Source organism: Haliotis cracherodii, unplaced genomic scaffold (genome assembly GCF_022045235.1).
Source record: "Haliotis cracherodii isolate W230 unplaced genomic scaffold, xgHalCrac1.p SCAF_6, whole genome shotgun sequence".
NCBI classification, from domain to species: domain Eukaryota; kingdom Metazoa; phylum Mollusca; class Gastropoda; order Lepetellida; family Haliotidae; genus Haliotis; species Haliotis cracherodii.
Genome location: NW_027266319.1, coordinates 30,188,286 through 30,212,742, shown reverse-complemented (window position 1 = coordinate 30,212,742; position 24,457 = coordinate 30,188,286). Strand labels below are relative to the sequence as shown.

Sequence of the window (24,457 nt, the reverse complement as noted above, 5' to 3'; positions counted from 1 at the left end):
ACCAAAAGATGTTAAAAGATGGTACTTGTTGTTACCTTGCCTGGTGCTTGGCATTAAGGGGATAAAATGCTGACTGGTCGGCTCGGAGTCAGTATACTGTGTCTGAGTGGGGTGTTCATGTTAAAGTGCAGCATGGTATTTCTCACTGCTTGGTTTAGTTTTGAAAAGATGGTTGGAATGAATTTTGTAATGATGAACAGGGTTTTGTGTCTTCATTTCAACGTCAGAATTCAAACTCAGACCTTATGTAGAATCAAACTCATTGTAAATATCAACAGCAAACAAAACAGAAATATTTAAAGTTACTTATAAAAGATGTGGTCAATGTTTTGTCTCCCTCCGGGAAGAGACAAAGAAACTGCCACTTGAACCAGGAGTGCCTGTACACCCATCTAATGTTCTACATGACATGCGTGACTTGCTCAGCTTTAGTCTATGCTGACTTACAAAATAAAAAAAAATATCCTGATCGACTAGATTTCACAATTTGAAAGCTTCACCAAGCTCTCACGTTAGCCTACTTAATTTGGAGATTAAAATCAGAAAATCCTCTTTGTATTTAAGTGCAGTGAACTTTATAGGGGAATATCTTTTAATGCACAGAAGATTTAAAAGCATGATATATGAATATGTATGGGAATTTTAGTTGGAGAAAAAAAATAATTGATTTTGTTTATTTTTGGAATTTCTACACAATGTATTTGCTATTATTTGTTTTGATACCTGCCTTCATTCAGCCAGGTTTGTTACAACAATTGAAGCTGTTATTTTATTTCACTGCTAATAAAGGACTGTATCACATTTTGAAGACCCTACCCCTTTTTTAAGAATCTGAAGAAATTCTTTGTTGGTGGAGAAAACTCCTTGATTTAACAGTTTAGCTCATATGAATGACCAAATAAGGCTTTGAAACCAAATTTGGAAAACTCTTTTATCACTCTTTGATCAATTTTGTGTTAATTAATTTTTTGAAATTTCAGAATCACAAAACGGTTATATGCTTCATTTCAAGGTGAAATTTTTCAATATATGATACAAGTTTGTAAAATATCAATCCTCACTTGTTCAAGAAAGATGAATGTGTGAGTGATGGCTCCTCTAATAACCATGTGTTTGCTGCAGGTGGACATGTGGAGTCTTGGAGTGGTGCTGTATACACTGGTGTATGGCGCCATGCCCTTCGAGAACGCCAACCTCAAGGTGCTGCGCAAACAGATCTCGAGTGGAGAGTACTACGAACCTTCTCACCAATCAGGTAATGCTTGGGAGAAAGGATTAAAACTACTTTTATTATTTAGTTAGAACATAATTTACGTATCCAGGGCCAGATTCCACAGAATTTTAAGCACTACGTCAACTGTTTGCTTTAGCACAGATTTTGACAGTGTAGGGAAGTATTTATATAACCATATTAGATCGCTGTATCATCTGGCAGCTTTGGTAAGGGTAGAAATTATTTTATTTTTTGGAAGAAATATTTGATTCCTTTACTTAGGCCAGACTAATTTTGGGGCAATGTTCCTTGTGGCATGAGGCAAAATTTCAAAATTTAGAATAACTGATTAAATTTTCTATATTGATACTTGAAACATAAATACAAACAAAAAGATTATTCTCATTTAAAAGATTAGACTCCTAATATGATCTGGTTTTATTTTTCTTGGGAGTTGATGTTTTAGACTGAATGCATGTTGTATGATAAACTTTATGAGAAATAAGGAAAATTGCAGTTAATTCATGCAGGCATTCTATAAACTTGCTTTTAGTTAAATTTATGGGATACAGACATATGACACGCTATTATGAAATCAGTATTGTGTATCATTAAGTTTTGGGAATATCCATATCATACACTTTGTAGCATGTACATGTATGAGTGAGTGAGTTGGGTTTTATGCTACTTTTAGCAGTATTCCAGCAATATCATGATCATGATGGGGGGGGGAGGGGGTCTGCCAGAAGTGGCTAGTATGTATGAAATACTGAGGTGATGTAGTTTTTGACTGCACATAATACTGAAAAAAAACGTTTTCACTAAATATTGCCGGTGTGTGTTAAGCTTAGGTGGCACAAGAGTCAATATGGTATTGACAACAGCTCTGCTGCAATAGTTGTTGTACATTTCTATACATCCTAACAGAAACTCTTTTTTCCAGGCCCAGTGAATAATGAGTATTATCATCCTGTTCTTGTTGGTTTGATATCTAGGTTATATATGATTTGGACAACCCCAGGGTATAATGTGTTTATGTTTGACAGGTCAACGGAACAAACGACATGTATTCATGTTGGCACAGGTCATATGACCACAATAACAGATGAATCAGGTCACACTTGTTTTCTACACAGTGACCTACTTTTATCTTCACTGAATGATTTTTTGTAAAAAGAGCCACATAAGCATGTTTTGTAGTTCCTGCCTCCATTGTGAAGATGCATATCGCTTCAGATATCGTGCATGTTTATAGAGCTGTGTATGTTAGCATTAAAATATTGCTTTATAATGAGGAAGAGAAAGATGGTAGAGTGAGTGAGTGAAATTTAATGCTGCCATGATCAATGTATCAGCTATCAGCTATTTTACAACAGCCATAAATAATCGAGTCTGGACCAGGCAGACCTCAGATCGAATGATGGCTATTGCATGAACATTTCACTAGGACGTTAGGTGCCATTTCTTGCATTAAAAGGCTTTGCACCTGTTGCGCAAGATCAAGCAAAACTTAGTTGTCAATTTCATTTTGGTCATGTTTCTAAAATATCAAAAGATATAACACTTTATAAAAATTCCATCCTTCTCACAACCAAAGCAAAAATGACCTGTTTACTAGAAAACAAACAAACCTACAGAACCTGAATATGAAATATCCAATGTTGTGTTTCATGTCCTAATGTCAGAATAATGTACAGTCTCTTTGTATGATCTTGCATGAGTCTGTGATGATGGTGAGCAGAGCTTCAAAGCCTTGGGATTCGGTGCTTGACCATCTTGTCAGGAACTTCTTCTTATGTTCTCCTACTGTCTGTTGCAGAAGCTGGTGGGCTGATCCGGCAGCTGCTCAGTGTCAATCCAGCTAAGCGGGCCACCATGGAGGATGTCCTCGGGCACTGGTGGATAAATGAGGGCTACAGTCACACGCCTAATCTCGAACCCTATCCCCGGATCGCCATAGCGCCCAGTAAGTCTTTACCTCCTCACCACAGCTACTCGTCTGACAGTGAGAGTGAGTATGAGACCCGCTACAAGAGTGGATCTTCCAAGGGAATACTGAAAAAGACTGTTGAAAGTTCTTTCGACGAAGATGAAGCTCTGTTTGATATCGTGAGCTCAAAAACATCTCCCGATGTTTGTGATAAAAATTCGGCGCCTTCCAGTAGTGTTAATATAGAACCCGATGACCAACCGTCCATTGCATCACGGGAATTGTGTGGTACTTTGGATAATAATTCTGGGGATGAGTCGAAAAAGGTTTTCGATTCTGAGAAGAAACCGCGTCGTGGGATCCTGAAGCGACGCGGAAAATTCTCAGGGGGAGATAGTGGTTGTGATATGAGAGACGATTTGGCCCGGAAGATGGAAGATGAAGAGTCTCCCAAACGTGCGAGTGACTGTGAAGATCTCAGCTATGAAGACTGTGATATAAATATAGACTTGTCAAAAACTTCATCCAGTACGCCGAACTCGGGGTCATGTGATGTGATGGAGGAATGTGTTGTCCATACCCTCCCTTCACACAAGGAGACTCATGTTGTGCAGAGCGGCAACGTCACAAGCTCAATCAGTATATGTATTTCCTCTGACACGGAAAATTTCTCAAATAATCCACAAACTGTTTGCACATGTAGTACAACAAAAGTTGTGCGTCGGAGGAAAGGGATCCTTAAAAAAGGTGGATCCACGATGGAGGACCCACGAAACCGCCTCAGTGTTGGGAGTCTTAGCTCCAATTCTTCGGCCGATATCCTGGACCTTTCATTCGACAGCGCAGATGGAGAACAGTTCATAGGAAAGTATGATCGTCAAAGTTTAAAACGGGAAAGTCAAAACATAAGTCCTTTGGCTACAGAGGGACCTAGATTTGAAGCTTTCCCTCTCTCCGATGACTTTAGTGCCTTGAACCTTGAGGGCGGGTCACAGCCTCAAACCAAAGCTCTCTATGATGACCGAATGTTTGATATTGAAGAGGCTCGACAAGTTTATCGTCAGGCGCTCGACATCTGCCATAGAGTATAACTGTGTCCTTGACCTTGTGTATTGTGTGAAGCACCCAATGTGTCTGTGGAGTATGTGTCGAAGGGTTCTGATGCAGCAGGATGTCATCAAGACTGTCTCTTGAAATGAACAGATTAACTTTGTTGAGAACATTGTCGAGCGTCTAAGTGACTGTATGCGATAGATTCCGCAAGACTGATATATGTGTCCATGGAAACACAGCTTTATGTGGCTATGAAATAGTCCTTGATTGTAGTGCATGTTTGTCATTAGAATTTTGCCAGTGCTTCAATTGCATTTTGTTGAATTCATTTTCAGTTCCAAGATCAATTCTCAAAACAATAATTCCTGATTATTCACTAGATATTAGAAATATGCCTAAAGAAATCTAACCTATGTTTCAAGCGGCATTGAGGTCCACGCAAACATAGTTACATCTCCAGCATATGGTTGGTTTCTATGTGTTTAAGCAGGATTTATCTAGGATTCCAAACTAAGTACCTTTGGTGGGCAGATTGGGGGAAAACTGTGATATTGTTCAAAATTCTGAGAAAGCGGGACATTATAATTCAAATTGGGGAATTCATACAGTCATTTGCTAAAGACTTGGCGCCGAATATCGACCTCTAAAAAGGCCTAGATAAATCTGTATGAAGATTTTGGAATGACATCAAAAAGGGAAAGGATTGTAAAATGTGAATTGAAGCAAGCATGGTGCTATATTTGTTCTCAATCTCTCCTGAGTTCATTGTGATTTGCTCAACTCCAAACATAATGAATGTTATATTGTATTACTTTGAGGCAAAGTAATGTAATATATTCCATTACTCTATGCTATGGAATGCATTATTGTATTGCGCAATGCTAACTTAGTTCATTCTCAAATTAACTCAAGTTAATTCTCAAGTTAACATAAACATAATGCATTATCAATTTTGCCAATGCTAACGTAATGAATTATTGCATTACTGTTATGCATTAATGCATTGCTCAATGCTAATGGAATGCATTATTGCTTTACTCATCCTCATTGAATGCAATATTATGCGTTAATGCATTACTCAGTACTATGCATTATTGCATTACACTATGCTTACGATGCATTAATGCATTACTCTATGCTTATGTAATGTATTACTCTTTGCTAACGTAATGTGAATGTTGTCTCCATATGTGGATGTTTCCTCCAAGGCATGTTCCCGTGTAAGCGCATTTCTCCAAGATTTCACAAAATGTCTTATTCACTTTCCGATGTGCCTCTCCGTATTTTAGTTCAAGATTCATTTTATAATTCACTAACTATGCATTTTTAAAAAAAATGTATATTATCATGAAACTGATTTTATACACATGGAAATGAAATACAAATTATTTATTTTGCACTGAAGTATTCTGTCTATAAATTCATGTTTCACTTTCAATGTAGAGTTGGTCCTATTTAGATATGAGCATATTATGCAATTACAAAACACATTCCGATTGTATTCAGGGTCATCCGTTTTAACATATTTTCATATGATAAAAAAATTGTGGAGTTCACAAGGTGACAACCACTGACCTTGAATAAGTGACCTTCACCTTCCAGAGTCAATATTTTGTCTTTGATCGTGTGTTTCTCTGCATACATCATGTTTTGTGATTGGACATGCTCTGCTTTGAAATCTACTGTATACATAATGGACACTGGACCCTAAACTTTTCAATTTTGCTCTGCCAAGATTCTGATCTCATTTTCGCATTTTCGCAATGATCTAGGTGGGCCATGATTACCTACGAATATCATTGGAAATTATGCAGTATAATCAAAATTAATCATTGTTGAAAGACAAAACAATTATTCAACAATGACTTTAAAAGGTTGATTAGAATGATTTCCTACTTCAAATGGTCTATTTCAACACATAAACATGCATTCCCATGCATTTATCTTGAGAATTATGTGTAGCAGAGTTACTATTGTTTTGTAATATAAAGGTTGTCATGGCATGACGTCATGCTTAGTTCTTGCCATGGGAAACTTTGAACTGGGCAAAGCAATAGTAGACCTACAAAAGAATTCCCAATAGGGCTGCACAAGTGAACAGTGTGCAGATCTCTTAAAGGGACTTTCTGACCTTAAATAAGCACTGCCAATGATGACAAGCATCTCAGATGAAGTTAAGGATCACCTGACTTTTTCGTTACTACAGCGTCCCCTGGGTACAACGCTACCTTTGGGGTCCAGATAATTGATGAGCGTTAAGGGCGATCAGTTTGGGTATTTGGAGACATTATTTTTTGTCCGAGTTACTGATGGATTAATCATAAGCCACCTAGGACATAGTGATTTATCTGGCGAAAGCAGAACTGATAAGTTAGTGTTTGTGGTGTTTGATGTGTTGCATATAAGATGAAACTGTCCCCTTATGTGTTGATTGTAGAAGTCAATTTGAAAGTTAAGCAATAACTTAACATGTTAATTGCATGGTTTTATATCATTTGTGTTGTAACGTATTTTGTATCATTTATGACTTGTAATTTATTGATATTTTCCCATCTCTTACAACTTTTGTATCATTTCCACATGATGTTACATGAATAATTTTAAGAAATCCTTTCTGAGGTTCATTTCTATCATTTATTTATTTATTTTCTCTTCACTGCCAAAGAAGCAACTCAACTTTCACATCTTTGCTTTTGTATATTTGGTTTTTATGTAAACAGCCGGTCTGTTATGTCTTGGTGTTCTGATCTTAACCAACCATCATTTTCATTGGATGATGAGCAGTTAAAGTGATATATTCCATTATAAACGTACAAATATTTAATGACAAGATAAGCTCTAATTTGCACTTCTAATTTTTCTTTCTACTCTCTTAAGTCTTAAGGACAGCTATTTGTACCGGATGCTTACTTTTAGCCAGTAGAAATGCTTTTAGTTTGTCCCTCCTTAAATGATATGGGCATTATTTGAAGAAAAAAACTTTTTTAGAAATTAAAAAAACATTTTTGTATTTTGAGTTTTTGTGATGTTCACATTCATGCATGTTTTTGTGTGAAACATTGAAAAAGAGTTCTGATTTTATATGGTCATGTAAATGTCTGTGAAGTCGATGCCAATTTAGTGGAAATGTTCTCCAAATTGTACTGTGTATTATCATGAGGAGGGACCTGCTCTATGTAATTCAATAGGACATTGATCTGCTCTATATGTCATTCAATAGAACATCGCCTCACTGTCTCGTGTAGAATATGAAGTATATGCAATATGATGGAGCTAGTATTTAGCACAGTGACAGTGGGGTGGGATGTAGCCAGCTAGCTGCTTGTATCCCGTATATCTGTATCATCCAACCGGAGCCTCGTGCCCTAGTGTGCCTGACATTGTGAGTTATTTGGAGCATTTAAGCTTTAAGCAGTGATGAATAAACCATTCTTACATGAATCTTTTGTTTTGTCAACTTGTCTTTGGTGAAAAATATGGAGGTTGTGATGACTGCCTTGTCTGACACAGGTGTGGTAGATCTTTACCAGACTTGAGCAGGTGTGTTGACAGGTGCCTTTGCCAGTGCTAATGTGAGATTGGACCTCAAATACTGACATTAGTGTGAGGTGACTTTGCCGCTCTAATGTGGGATTGGATCTCAAATACTGACATTATCCCCCTGAACTAGAAATGAAAGAGGCCAGTGAAGCCACCACAGATCTATGAATACAGATTGAGAGAGACAGAAAACTGTCTGTATCACAAGATGGATGACTTCAACTTTCAAATAGTCAATTTCCCTTTTATGTCAATCAATATTCAGGGAAGCTCAACCCTTTGGTGTCTACATTTTACACATTTTAAAGTACAATCCAGCATGCTCTTTGTGAAAAGAGGACAAAGGGTACCTTAAAGCTTGTTTCAAGCACATCTTTATTTTACTTGTAAACAATTGACTTGCCTTTGCATGTGTTTGTGATGGGTGCCACCCGGTGGGGCAGGATACTCTCACCTTTTCACCTGGTATCACTATTTGATAGTAATTCATAAACACATGCTCATGATATACGTACATCAAACCATAATGAAAATGGTTTTTGTCCCTAATGTTTGAATTAATTTGAGACTTGTGGAGGAAATATTTAAAAAGCTATGGGTTATCCTGGCAAGAGCACCTGGATGAATGAACTGAAATCCAAACAATTTTTTGGAATCTTGAGGCACATGAGTGAATTCTTTGCTTGGTCACTTGGGCAGATTCCTCAGCGATAAATTGTCCCATCTTGTTACACCAGCTATATGACATCTGTCCGTAAATAATCGAGCCTGGACCAGACAATCCACTGATTGAAATTGTGAACAACAGCCCAGCTGTGGTATGACGAGCAGTCAACCCGGGCAGCGAGCTTGACCACCCTATCCATCCTGTCACCCCTTACGACCAACAAAGGTCACTGGAGACTCCCCATGGGGCGATGGTCAATGTTTCACTGTAATGGACAGAAAGACGAGGGACATCACACATTACATGGCTAAGCCCAGCTTGTTTGTTTTATTGTCACACTCATCAATATTCCAGCTATATGACGGTGATCTGAAATAAATGGGTCTGGACTAGACAATCCAGAAATTTATGTTGTGATCAACGTTTCACATAGTCGCCACTTAAAAAGTTGCTGGGGACTTACTTTCACCTCAATAAACCAGGACACTGGCCGGATGTTGAGAGAAAAGACCTTACCCTGAATCCATTTACACCAGTAAAGAGCTACGCGCTGCTCCGTTTTTAATGTCCGACATCTACTGGTCTTTTTGTTGTTGTTGTTGTTGTTGTTGTTTAACTCATCACTCCGCAATATTCTAGCTATATGACGGCGGTCTGTAAATAATTGAGTCAGGACCAGACAATCCAGTGATTGATATCATGAGCCATTGGGATACGATGACATGCATCAACCAAGTCAGCGAGCCTGACCGCCCGATCCCGTTAGTCACCTCTTACGACAACCACAATCGCCTTTAACGGCAAGCATGGGTTGCTGAAGACCTATTCTACCCCTGATCTTCACGGGTATACTGGTCACTTACATACTGCTCAAAAGAAGTTAAAGAACACCGATTCTTTTTCATATGACTTTAGTTCATCTCACTCATGTCATGACAGATTAACTACAGTCATAGGAAAACATCTGCATGACACATTAACTATAGTCATAGGAAAACATCTGCATGACACATTAACTATAGTTATAGGAAAACATCTGCATGACACATTAACTATAGTCATAGGAAAACATCTGCACGACACATTAACTATAGTCATAGGAAAACATCTGCACGACACATTAACTATAGTCATAGGAAAACATCTGCATGACACATTAACTATAGTCATAGGAAAACATCTGCACGACACATTAACTATAGTCATAGGAAAACATCTGCACGACACATTAACTATAGTCATAGGAAAACATCTACACGACACAAGTTTCAAACAAAGGTCATTGATATGTTTCGCAATGCGTAATTCATATTCGAAACTATGGTGACAAAAGGATTAATGACTTATCAGTATTATTTCGAGGAAGCCACGCCCATACCACGAATACATAAGTGGACCACTTGACTGACGGGAGATAGAGGCATCCCCACGCGTGATAACTTGTTGTTTTTGCTCTACGTGGAAGGGGGTATAATTGGGAATGAGATAACAATGTTTCACGATAACGAAATTCCGAACGTATATACCATGAGTGTATCTCAACTGTCAGCGTTATTGTTTGTCATCTTTGTAATATCAGACGTCTCTACGTCCGGCGTTGACAAAGACCTGAAATGAAAAATAAGATTTGTTTCTCGAGTTAAAGAAGCTCTTCGACAAAATCAGAGACCTCAGAGGTGCTCTGGCCAGTCTGCAGTCCTATAGTCAGTTTGATTCTAGTCTTTCAGTGTCTTTTTGCTTTTTCGGCTAACTTAAAGTTAGGATGTTTATCAGTCTTGCAGATTATGCTTACTCAAAGACAATAACTCAGTTTTTCTCACACGGCACTATTTACAACGTTTAGACCTCGTCTGGAAATGGGCAAAAGCCCACGGAGAATGGTATATGATTAAGTATGGACCGTTGGACATAGTCACGACCTTGAAGGAACACAGTGTTCAGAACATCCAGTATGTCTTATCAACGATTCTAAAACCCTAGGCTCCCGTTCCCGAATATCCCATATGGACGGCCCCTGAGTAGCACTCGAAAGGTTTATTAATTCATGACAACTTATCTTCAAGGGCTTGCCATTATGCGAATGACAGAAACGTTCATGCCTGTGATAAGAAAAATAGGAGACCCACTTAACAAACAAATCTCTACTCGTGTCATATTTGATCCAAAATGTTTGTTGTTTAACGCCGCACTCAGCAATGTTCCAGCTATATGACGGCGGGCTGTAAATAATCGAGTCTGGACCAGACACTCCTGTCATTAACATCATGAGCATCGATCAACGCCATTGGGATACGATGACATGCATCAACCAAGTCAGCGAGCCTGACCACCCAATCCCGTTAGTCGCCTGTTACGACAAGCACAGTCGCCTCTTAGGGCAAGCATTGGTTACTGAAGACCTATTCTACCCCGGATCTTCACGGATTGATCCAAAATGATGTAATTTGTGACGACATATAGTATTTTGCTGTGCAATAAATACATCAGTGTTTGTATTCATAAATAATACAGGTATAAAAGAAAATGATTATATAATTAACAACCTACCTTGTTAATGGCAAAGCATGTCGAAAGATGCAGTGATTAGGATGAATTGCTCTGGCAACATACCACACAGTATTAAGAAAGAAAACGTAAGTGTCGAGATATTAACCTTCTTTTCTGCATCATGTCATTTGTTAAGTTGACACAAATCACAATGTGCTATTTGGGGCGGTCGGGTAGCCTAGTGGTTAAAGCGTTAGCTCGTCACGCCGAAGACCCGGGTTCGATTCCCGACATGGGTACAGTGTGTGAAGCCCATTTCTGGTGTCCCCCGCCGTGATATAGATGGAATATTGCTAAAAGCGGCGTAAAACCATACTCACTCACTCAATGTGCCCTTTTGGTACAAACACAGCTCGTATAGTTATCATCCCTGCGGTCAGTAATATTTCAGCTATACTACTGAAAAAAGGTTAAGGGTCACCCGACTGTTTCATATCACTATAGTTAATCCGTCATGGCATGACTGATTAACTTTCGTGACATGAAAGAATCGGGTGTTCCTTAACATGTTTGGAGTAGTATATATCACAGCCAACCGAGTGGAGTCAAGGCCTTAGAAACTAGTGGTCGACAGCATGAGCAACGATTCAGTCTATCAAGGTGGGAGGAAACACAGTCAACCAGGTCACCCATTTCAGTCTGTGGACAGCTGGTGGTCTCTTCTGCCCGGGATCCCGGGGAGAGAACATGTTTAGTTTAAACAGTTAAACCTGTAAATACGAACACAGTACTGGAAATATATTCAGGAAATAAAACGCTCCCTAATCGTAGTGTGTAATATACCACTCCACTTAAGATAGGGATATCTTTATCTTTCCATCATACACAAAACTGATTCTCATATGTCAAGTATAATGGGATGACATATCTGATTATCCCTATCTTAAGTTGAGCACTATATTACCTATTTTGGCTTAACTTTCCGATATTCGCACATCCGCAGTTTAGCCTTTATCAAACTTTGGAACATCATTCGTTTGATCAGTCAAAGACTAACATCAAGTCTCTGAAATGAACATAGTGTACAGAAAAAGCAGCTGTTAAATTATCTTGATAAAATACAATAAAAAGGACCCAAGACTCTCTTCATTTGCGGAAACTATGGTAATCTAGACTTGCTCCGTATTATAGACTTGCATGGGCTGTCTTGGATATATTTGTTTCTTGGTCTGTATGACAGACTGGGTCGGTCAGGTAACCCGCAGTTCCCCGTTGGACATTAGCTCAATACCGCACGTGTCTAGGGCTATCATTACCAAAGCAGGAGTTCCTCCTCGACACGTTCGGTTGTCCAGTGTAATATATCTTCATTATATATACACTGGCTAATCAGTGATGCGTTGTTCATTGGTTGTTCCTAAAGACTGCACACTGACGCCAGTAATCATCCTTTAATAATGAACTGTCAGCCAATTGATCTTGCCAGCAAACATTTCAGAAGGATACTAATACGCAATGCATATGTCATGATTACTGTGTACCCAATATATGAGGAGTATGTAAGTTACATGACGCCATGTAGACCTCGCGCAGGAGGGAAGCCTTTTATGAATGTCAGACAATTACATTTATACTTAATTCAAACAAAAGATGGCGTCAGTCGGAGCACAAATGGAGGGAGTACATCCACCCCGCATGTAATGATTCAGAATTGAAGGATCTGGTTTCCCGGGAAACGGTTTTTTCTGCATTCTAGATAAACTGGTTACAGTCAAGCGCATCTGCTACTACTACAGTTAACTACGTGAGTGAGTGAGTGAGTGAGTGAGTGAGAGTGAGTGAGTGAGTGAGGTTTTACGCCGCTTTTGGCAATATTCCAGCAATATCACGGCGGGGGACACCAGAAATGGGCTTCACACATTGTAACCATGTCGGGAATCGAACCGGGGTCTTCGGCGTGACGAGCTAACGCTTTAACCACTAGGCTACCCGACCGCCCCAGTTCGTTATAAACATATATACACCATATATACAGCAAATGTCTTGGAACCAAAAAAACAGTTCGTTTTATCCGCCAGTTCGTTATAAGCGTGTTCGTTATAAACGTAATTTACTGTATCTTGACTTTGCTTGACATTCCTGGAATGATCGATCTAACTGATGTAAATAGGTAAATGCAATAAAGGTTAACTAAATAGCACGTCTCGGCGTCTCGTTACATTATTTACTTAGGAAATGTAACCTGGTTTAAAATAATTTTTTTCGGCAACAGATGTTTTCTGTAGATCCGTGTTTATTTGTATTTCAGTCTAATCTGGATTTAATTTATTTAAGTAACAATATCATCCGAATGAAATCTAAACACAAAGCAAAAGTGAAATCACACACATATTTGTAATCTCACAAAGCTCATAAAAAAAGTCGTTAGTTTGTCACAGATTCAAGTTCAAGGCAAGTTCGCTGTTACAAATCCGCTGTCAGAAATAATCGTAAACCACATTCGGCACACACGTACGTGTGCTTTAGCAACTCAGTCGAGAGAATCTATATCTCCATGATATAATTAAACAGAAATAAGTGTGCATAATGGTTTAATTTGTTCACCTTGTTTAAATGTTCTCTCTCCCCGCGTGTGGTAAGATTCATGAGAGGGCCCTACATCACGCACGCCACTGTGGAGCAATTAACCTGGGCTAACAAAAATGTTGAAACGTCGATATCGTCTGATTCACAATGATACGTTCGTGGTGGATACCAGATCCGCAGATGATCATTTACCAACAAGCAATCCGTCATCACAGAAGATAAGCTAATACAATACTCAGAAAAACAAACCACCGTCTTGTATTGTCCTTTCGCTGTTGCCAGAGTGACTAGCGTGTTGTTTTATACAGGTTTGCCAAGTTGCGGTGCAAACGTTCGATTTGTCAGGCTTTTTTAAATGTTTTTTTTTTATCTTCTAAAATCCATGGAATTACGGCATATAAAGCACATCATGATTTACTGTCAAGTTTATTTAACATGCGACCAAGTTCTAAGGTGCCGATTTCCCCCCTCCCGTTTGATTATATGCACCATTAAAATAATATATTGATGACCAGGTGGCATAGACAACCATGCCGAGCGTCCGGTTAAACGCCCCAGCTATCTCACAAAACTCCGGACAAGATGTTTCAGCCGGAAGTAGATAAACCTAACTTGTATGGTAACAATGTTGCTGCGCGGAATTCTAAGGTACTTGGGTAAACTAATCCATGGTGTTTTTTTTTTAATGTTCAATTTTTGAAAGTTTTCTATTTAAATTAAAATTACTACTGCACACGCGACCGGAAGCTGTGACTTTGTCGTCTGCTATTTGTCGAGCAGTGTATACTTATAGAAATTTGGGGTAAATATCGTTAACTGACTCTAAAACTTGTCTCAGGAAGATGACCCATCGGAAGAAAACTTTAAGAAAGTATGACCTTATGAAGAAACCTTTGAGAAAGTATGACCGTATGAAGAAACCTTTGAGAAAGTATGACCTTATGAAGAAACCTTTGAGAAAGTATGACCGTATGAAGAAACCTTTGAGAAAGTATGACCTTATGAAGAAACCTTTGAGAAAGTATGACCTTATGAAGAAACCTTTGAGAAAGTATGACCTTATGAAGAAAACTTAGAGAAAGTATGACCTTATGAAGAAAACTTTGAGAAAGTATGACCTTATGAAGAAACCTTTGAGAAAGTATGACCTTATGAAGAAAACTTTGAGAAAGTATGACCTTATGAAGAAACCTTTGAGAAAGTATGACCTTATGAAGAAAACTTTGAGAAAGTATGACCTTATGAAGAAACCTTTGAGAAAGTATGACCTTATGAAGAAACCTTTGAGAAAGTATGACCTTGGGAAGAAAACTTAGAGAAAGTATGACCTTGGGAAGAAAACTTAGAGAAAGTATGACCTTATGAAGAAACCTTTGAGAAAGTATGACCTTATGAAGAAACCTTTGAGAAAGTATGACCTTATGAAGAAACCTTTGAGAAAGTATGACCTTATGAAGAAACCTTTGAGAAAGTATGACCTTATGAAGAAACCTTTGAGAAAGTATGATCTTATGAAGAAACCTTTGAGAAAGTATGACCTTGGGGTGAAATTGGGTTTAAGAATGGGGTCGCGTCCAATATTATTGCACTTATATAGCGACGTACATGCACGTGTGTGTGTGTGGCTGCTTGTACTCGTCCGGACTGATGCCGGTTTATAGTGCTAGCCCACTGAGATACCATGCCGCAGTTTAACATGAATACCCCACTTAAACACAGTATATTGACTCCGAGCCGACCAGTCCTTGTTTTAGCCCCTTTATGCCGAGCGCAAGACAAGGTAACAACAAGTACCATCTTTTAACTTCTTTTGGTATGACGCGGTCGGAGATCGAGCCCCGGACCTTCCGCTATCCGGGTGGACGCTCTATCACTAGACCATGGAGGCGGTCAGACCTTGGTAAGAAAACTTCGAGAAAGTATCAGCTTGGAAAAAATCCTTTGAGAAAATATGACATTGGGGAGAACGTCTTTGGGGAAGTATGACCTTGGCAAAAAAACATATCGCATCGGAGTAAAATATTGATTTTAATGAGATTTCGTGTCGGGACAATACAAATTGATTATTTCATAATAGTTTTTGTTTGTTTCCAAAGTTAAAAATCCTTTAGTGTTATTTTTTAACGTAACATATCCCTGCCCGAGATGTATCGTGGCATGTATTGCTGGTTGTGGCCCCACTCTACCAATTCCGCGAAGGATCAGTCTCTGTCGCAAGAGGCGACCAATATGGGGATGGGTGATCCTGCTCTGTGACTTGACCGGCTCTGCGTCATCATGTCCTGCCATAAAAATGACACTCATGTTATACGAACTATATATTCAGCGCTCTGTCTTATGCCAGTGTTTTCAGTGCATTCATGAAATATCCCAACTCCATTGCTCACCTAGGTGTAGTGTAGGTAGCGGATTAAGTCGAGTGAAGCCGAGTGAAGCCGAGAGAAGCCGAGTGTCCAAGTCACTTGTTTTAATAAAATAACTCCGGAGTTCATAACTCTGTCTGCTAATCCGAAGTATTGTCATCATTTGAGACGAAAGCACTTTAAGAGAAATAAATATTAAAAAAAGACAAGATGCAGGTATTTCGCCGAACAGGTAACTATTAGTTGTGGCCTGGGATTTTTGTTGTTGCAGGTGCAGGTATTTTTGTAGATAACAAGAGTGTGTGAGAGATGCAACTGATATCGTCCCAAGGGTCAGTACAGAAATAACCGTCAGTGAATAAAAATGATGATACTATATATACATACTTGTCAGACTCCGAGATGTGTATTACAAGTCTACACCCTAGTCACAACACGCGGAGCAAAGGTTCGTGCAATACACCCTGGCGATACGGAGAAGGTGAGATTACACAAGGGCGGGGTTGTCAAGTCGATCCAAAGTATAACTGTGTCCACTTGTGAGGACCTAGTTACTCGCGTTGGTCATTCAGGACATGCTTTAAGAGTTTATAGATTTTCTGACAACATTATTTTATAATACAAACTAAACTGTTACTACGGTCCTCGCTACTTGAAATAGAATCACGAAACCTCGTGACAATTAATGAACGAAGATAGCTGCAAGTGTGCTAAATTATAATCAAAACTCAATGATGATGTTTATCGCTAAAAAAAATGTCATTAGTGGAAAAACGCACTTTGCAATTTTTGTCATAACTGTAAGTAATATTCCTTATCGGCGAACTGACTTGTTTGGCTTTATAAGTACATGTGCATGTATTAGCGCACGTGCAGCTATCTTCGTTAATTAATCATCGTGATATTTCGTGATTCTGTTTCAAGGACTATACTAATCAGTGATATATATTTTAACAGGGGCAGAAAGGTAACCTAGCTGGTTGTTCAAAAATTCGCTCGTTACGCCGAGTGAGTGAGTATGTCTTACGCCGCTTTTAGCAATATTTCAGCAATATCACGGCGGGGGACACCAGCAATTGGCTTCACACATTATATCCCGCTGGTGATTCGAACCCGGGTGACCAGCGAACGCTAACCACTAGGCTACCTTACCACCCCTCACCAAACTGAGGGCCTGGGTTCGATTCCCCATATGGGTACGATGTGTGAAGCCTATATACTTGCTCACTCGCTCATTCAGTACATGTAACCATATACATGTATATGGAACTTTTACATTGCACGGAAACCGGTCCTTTCGGAAGATTCCGTACGTTTGGTTAGTTAATTTGGTATCAGTACGGTATGTCCGATCCATTGATGCCCATGATGTCAATCACCAGATTGTCGGGTCTCAACTCCATTATTTATAATTACAGACCATATACAGATGGAATATTACTGAGTTCCGCGTTTAATAACAAATATGCAAATCCTCCCGAAGTTCACAGTCTGACTGCCAAGGACATTATTCCGTAAACTCATGGTTCGTTAATTCGGAAACACAATATATGGCCATTACCGTATATGCCCACTTATGGTGACCGCGCCATGGTATTTCTAGAATATTGATGAAAGAGGCTAAAAAAACATACTCTCTCGTTCAATACCGTATGTCTGACCCAGTAAGGAAAGTACCGCTACTATCTTTATTTAAATGCTCAGTAACATGGTAAAGTTTCCGTTGGGTAAGATCCAAGTTCAGAATAACACCCGGAAATTTGTTAACGCGTACAATTTAAATAGGAACGGTAGCGTCGGGATTAACGGGGTACCACTGTGTAATGAACAAATAGTTTTTTTTGCGCGTGGAAGGCGAGAAGATTAACGGTATTTGTACCTCGCCCGATCACAACACATCTGGCTTTCCAACAACCCACACGGAAGACTGGTCTAGCGGTAGTTTCGGTGCTTCCCTCTCTAAAACAAACCGTAGCGAATCGCTGAAGAATGTTCCATGTCATAATATATTTGAACACATTTTCCGTCGTTTCCTTGGTTTTACGTACGATTTGTCAGAAGGTTTGCAGGTTCGTTCAGCTCGATGCCCCGCGAACGCACAAACACTGCACACATCCACTCTGCATTTGTGAAATATCCCGACTGTCGGTGGATGCAAAAACACCAGGTGTTAAAGGATTTCTACTTTTGTTCTTAAATACAGCCAGCTAAGCCGAACTGTTGACGTGTGAACATTATAAATGTGTATCTGAAGATTGCTGAATATGTGCATTCCTGTTTTTTCTTGTTCATTTCTTCTCGTGCACTCACGCATTCCAATGTTCGTTAATGTCATGATGGTCGCGTGATCAAAAAACTCCATTTAAGGTAATATATTTATTTGCGTATTAGGTATAATTAATTACATTAAAACCATTAATTTCATAAATGTCCCCAAATCTTCGTTTATCAACGTCAAATTCCTGAATTTCTGTTTATTTCATCAACTTCTCAGACGTTTTTGTAGTATTCTAAGACTATAATAGTTCGGGGCAAAACTATACTATATTACACTACACACTAGTGTAAAACAATCTTTATTTCTTAAATATATTACGTTTCCCTGTATTCGAAATGCAATGCGTATAAAATTAAACTGCATAGTTTCAAAGATAAACTGTTCTCGGTATTTCGATAATGAAAAATTTGAATTCTTCATTTCCTCATCCTTATTACCTTCCTGATACTGCAACCCTCAGAATTATAGTTAACATAGCACAGCAATGAGAGATGTATCATCATCCATCACAGTAACAAGGGACAAACATCATTTTTCTACAGAGCGCCTTGCGCCCCATGGTGAGGCCACTGTCGCTGATGACGTCACTAGCGTTAACAGTTCATGCATCTACGGAATTTCCGATGCAGCTGCCGAATGTCATTTTAAGCACTTTTTTGTGATTTTTTCGTCTGCATTTTAATGATGCTACTCTGTGGAATGTTTAGGAATTGCTTACACTTACCCTGCTAAAGTAAAATTCTTTATTTAATTTGACACTAATCAAGCCCATCAAATGTAAGGTTGTGAGGTGTATGTGACTGTGGTGTCTTGAATAGGGAATATACGCTGGAGAAAAAAACGTCGTGACTTGCTGGTTTATTCAAATATAAAACGCCAATGCCATGGAATAACAAGTCTCAATTATCCCACTGAACAGATTACATAGGGGGAGGGATGGTGATATGGATCTCCAAAAAATCAGTGATGACACCAGGTGTTCGCGAAAAGGGTAGGCATGTCTACATACGGGTATTACCCGCCACTCACACAACAAATGAAACATCACATATGGTCTCTCACTGGTGCTTTAATTAAATTTATAATATGTTCATGAATAAAGAAAGCAATTTTATGGTTGTAAAATCGACGAAAACTAATTATAAAGAAATCGAGCATTTGATATTCGGGGGACGGGGCGGGCTGGAAAGACAACATTGCCACAGATTCTGTGAGAAAAGTTCGCTGGATAAGATGACTATTGTTCCACTCCTACTTTCAGAGAAAAAAAATATTTTGTTTAAAAGCAGTGACAAAACAAACAGATATTATTCGGTAGTTAGGCTATGGGCTCATATTACAGTCATAATTAACATGTTAGATTTTCATGCAGAATAGTGAGTGAGTGAATATGGTTTTACGCCGCGTTCTGCAATTCCCATGTCTTCACTGTGTACATATCTGAGTTGCAAAGCATTGCGTTGTTTTAATTAGAAACAATTAACACTTCAGTCACACTCCGTAATTTACCCAGAATGTATGTAATGTATTCCGCGAAGTCAAACAGACCTTTACAACTGGCGTGTTAAACTGTGTGGAGAAGGTATGTTTTAAAGAGTGTCAGCCAGTGGTGATGCAATTGTAATGACTTAATACAGGGAGCCTACGATTGTCGAGGTCTGTGGCTGTGTTCGTCTATGTTTGTAGGCCCGTGTGCTTGTGTTCCCTGTTGTTTAGCTTGTTTATTTTAGAACGTTACAGTTTGGTCAAATGAAATAGAGAATGCGTTACGTAGATTTCATCAACACAAGGCAATAGAATACAGGACGAAATAACATGCAAATACAGTATCCGCTTGTTTGAATAACGTCACGCGTACGTCATGGGACAATAGCATTTCATTTAACAATCTGATTATACTGGAGTAACGTCAGTGAGTTACAACGTAACGTCGCATCAGCGTTGATTGTGTCCGACATGTTTCGAAATTCGAAAGTCAACGTTTTTGTTGTCGCAAGATTATCGTATTCTGTGAATGGAAAGTGTAGTGAATCTGATGGACTGACCGAACATCGTTTCTCTTTTACTTACTGGTACACACTAGATACTGTAGCATAGCGACGTACATCAAAAATATTTCAGGGTTTACGAAGAAAATTGTAGGCGAGATTTTATTTGACTGAAAAAATGTCGATGCGACGTTAAATTTTAACTCACTCAGTAATCTAATGTTCCCATTCGTGACCAACTCGTGTTATTCCGGGACAAGCCGAATATCGACTCGTGTCCCTCTCATGGCCATTCTTGCGACCGGGTTCTGTCTTAGCGCAAACGGGCATACCTAAAACAATTGTCATCTCGTTGCCAAATGGTTAACATATATTTCCCCATATATTACATATATTTCAAATGCAATTTAAAGCACATCAGGTCATGCGGAATTATACAGTATGAGTGAACACATGTAACTGTGTCTTGGGTATATTTTTAGATGCAAGACATATGTAAAATCAAAAAAATATTTCTGAAGGATTCTTTGACGAGGAACTTGAAATCATGCGCTCATTCTGATTGGTTTGTCGTATTTTTGCACATAACATTCATCGATAGGGGGTCGAGTCTTCTTGCAGGTTACGGAAAGAGGCGAGTGGTGACGAATGCTAATGTTCCATGTCATAATATATTTTTCAACCAAAGCTGGGTTCCACAGGCGATATCACCTGAGTGAGATCAAGCAATATCTCCAAGCTTGATATCTCCAAGGAGATGTCGCTTCAATGAATTGTGTCACAATGCTTTGCTGATCATTGTGACGTCACCGGTTACCATGACGTCACAATGAAATGACATCATTTATCTCTGCGACTGAAGCTGATTAGCTCTGTTTTACACCCAAGGTACTGCCTGTTACTCTTTACAAACTGAAATAGTAGGAAGAATGATTTTGAATGAGGAATAGAATCTCCAGTCATGTCATTTGATATCAGACACAACACTCGTCGATTAAAGTTTAAAACTCCTCGGGAAACTTAAATCGACTCGTGTTGATATATTTAATATCAAAACACGCTCGGGTGAGATTGTCTATGTGTAAATTTACGTTTTGGGAAATACGACGTCATGTGACCACATGAACTAATCCGCCCTGTGGGTATTCCGGTTGAGGACAGGTCCCCCCAGCACGTCACTCAACTGAAGTAACGACTGGCTCGTTACAATGTTCGTTCTTTGCTGATTGTTATCGAACCCCAACGGCGTGGATCGATGCTCATGTTATCAATCCCTTGATCGCCTGATCGCTTATAACAGTATTTCAGTTGTATCAAGGCGTGTCAGCTTGATATGGGAGGAAAATTCGAAGTAATGCGGGACTCAGACGTTTACCATTTCGGTGACACCACGGTATGGTGCTGACAAAGCTAGAAACTCAATCAGGATTTGAACCCACGATGTCAGGTTTCTATCACATCTAAGGGATGCACCTCGGTCCAGCGATGTTCGGCGTCTGAGACAGGCCCAGCTCATGACGTGATAGTTGGTATTGTTGACTAAGGTATAAAACAACATTCACTCAGTGTACTACACCGCATCGATTATCTACCGATTATCGGGCGTAAAAGGCAAAATAGCGGTGAAAATTATATGAATGGATCACTGAAAATCAGTGATGACACAAGGTGTTCAAAAAAGGTAAGCATGTCCTGCCCTTTCGATATGACCCTCCACTCAGACATTTGCATGAAAAAGGTAAGGGTTTGTTTGTTGCCTGGCGTCAAATAATGTGTACAGATAAATTTAATGCCGTGGGTAGCTTAAAAGTAAGAAACTGTAAACTGGTTAGAGGCGCTGTCTCTGTCTTCAAGTTTCGAGAGGCCTATACTGGAGGTGAGGTGAAATGGGGTTTAACGTCGCGTCCAAGATTATTGCACTTATATAGCGACGTGCATGTATGTGTGTGTGTTTGTGTGGCTGCTTGTACTAGTCCGGACTGATGCCGATTTATAGTGCTAGCTCACTGAGATACCATGCCGCAGTTTAACATGAATACCCCACTCAGACACAGTATACTGACTCCGAGCCGACCAGTCCTTGTTTTAGCCCCTTAATGCCGAGCGCCAGACAGGGTAACAACAAGTACCATATTTTAACGTCCTTTGGTATGACGCGGTCTGGGATCGAACACCGCACCTTCCGCTCTCCGGGCGGACGCTCTACCACTAGACCACGGAGGCGGTCACACCTATACTGGAGACACGTGGGTACTGCTTTGTTTGAAAGTCTTATGATGCATCCACCACACCTGCACCTGTAAGTCAACACAGAGTACATTGTTCGGTTACCTGTCGCCAGGTAGATACATGCGGAATACGTGCATATAAAATGTTCCCTATGGTATGGGGACGGATGGGGTATCACACATGCTCACAATCCAGCCAGTTACGTGAACATGAATATTGTGCACTCTTTATCAGTGTAAAGAAAACGGTGTTTAATCGTCATGAATTTAGTAAAACGATTATACGACGTACTGACACGCTATTGAAAGCCAATGTCAATTGTTCTGTTCGTTTTGTGTTATGGCAAATTCTCATCGTCAGTGAACTTCATGTATTTCAGATCCAACCCTAGTCATCGCCCGCGTCTGAGATCCTAGTAGGCGTAACCACGAGACAACGTGTTTAACCCAAAGACATAGTACTATGGATCCAGATTGTGGCGTTAATACCAATCTAAATGAGAACATTTTCATTTTTCACCATTTCTATTTCACTATCTAACTACTTACTTAAAAACTACTTAGACATTTTTATTACACAGAAAACAGATATTTTTTAAAGGTGGAGTATTTAGTAAGCATGAGTGAGTGAGTGAGTGAGTTGGGTTTAACTCCGCTTTTAACAGTATTCCAGTTATATCGCGGCGTGTCATCTTAATGTGGGAGGAAAGCCCGAAGTGATGCAGGTCTCAGACGTCTACCACTTCGGTGAAACCCACGAGCACGGGTATGGTGCTGACAAACCTAGAAACATAATCGGGGCGAAGCTGGATTCGAACCCACACTCATAGGTTTCTGTCGTGCCCAGGGGACGCAACTCTGCACAACTAATCGCGGCGCCTTAGACGACTGGGCCACCCGTGCCCATAGGAAGCATGATACATATATATATGGCAAATGTATTATTTACGTGTTCTGATTTTCTAAAGGGGAGGTGTTGTGTGTGGTTTAGAACCCCAAGCAGCCACTCCCCGACCTTCTTCTTGCCTCTTTTTAACGCTGAAAACTGGTGATATTAATTGTTAAGCCTTCCTAATACCCGGGACGTATATACAAGCCCAAATGTACACCTTTAGGACATTTCTAAAATTCTTGATTTCGCAATATAAATACGTAACGCACTGGAATGCGAACAGTGGCCTTAGACTTGATGTTTTGACTTCTGAAGGTCAAGGTAGCCAAAGTGCAACCACAACCCGCAGCCATCATTTACTCAAGGTCATTGTGCAAATATTGCTATTTGTCCAGACGAATATGCAGATAGGAAAGAGGAGATGACACGACCTATGTCATGCACTGCGGAGCAAAGGTTGTCAAATTGGCTTGGTTATCACCACAGCAGGGGGTTCATGTGATGCGCCGAGAGCTCAACAAAGACTCGTCACATAGGTTTTAATTGTTTTCATTGGAAATTTGTCCTGGACAATTAGCTTTCAGAAATGCATGTGTGTGTGTGTGTGTGTGTGTCTGTTGTCTGTGTGTGCATTTTCGTTTAGTAATCATGTAATTTTGTTGAATAAAATCCAAAAATGCGTTTAATATTAACCATCACCTATAAAGTGATGATGACGTCAAAATGCTTCATACCATGTGTTCTAGAAGATGACTTCAAATGTTTCACTCCATGCGTTTTAGAAGTTGACTTCAAATGTTTCACTCCATGCGTTCAAGAAGTTGACTTCAAATGTTTCACTACATACGTTCTAGAAAATTACTTCCACCTTTCACAATGGGTTTACATTTGATACTGTAAAGTAAAACGTTGTAGCTTTTTCCGGAACAGCCTCCACTGAAGGTCACGCGGACGACGTCTTAATTTCTTACCGTGGCAGACATGACTGCAACACCATCGACTGCGGACGAAGCAAAACCATGCAGCTTCTAACAAATACACACTTTTTAAATGTAGCTTGTTTGAAGAACTAATGTCAATAAGCTACCTCATGTTAGCTTGTAATCCATCTGGCATTCGTATACTGCAATTTACTGCAACAATATGTGGAACGATAAGAATGTAACAATGATACATCCCATTTCTTCCATGTACAAATATATATATTTAACGTATCTTTCATAACTTTTCAT

The 24,457-nt window shown here is 39.4% G+C and overlaps 1 protein-coding gene across 1 annotated transcript in view; it reads left to right on the top strand.

The window, feature by feature from the left end:
• The window catches only part of LOC139445021 (NUAK family SNF1-like kinase 1), a 74,329-nt gene extending 66,692 nt beyond the window's left edge, over positions 1-7,637 (top strand). Inside the window, exons 6-7 of the mRNA XM_071226080.1 lie at positions 1,123-1,255; positions 3,033-7,637. Of these exons, the coding sequence (XP_071082181.1) occupies positions 1,123-1,255; positions 3,033-4,234 (1,335 nt within the window). The 3' untranslated portion in view covers positions 4,235-7,637. The remainder of the gene's footprint in view (positions 1-1,122; positions 1,256-3,032) is intronic.
• Positions 7,638-24,457: the final 16,820 nt, after the last annotated feature.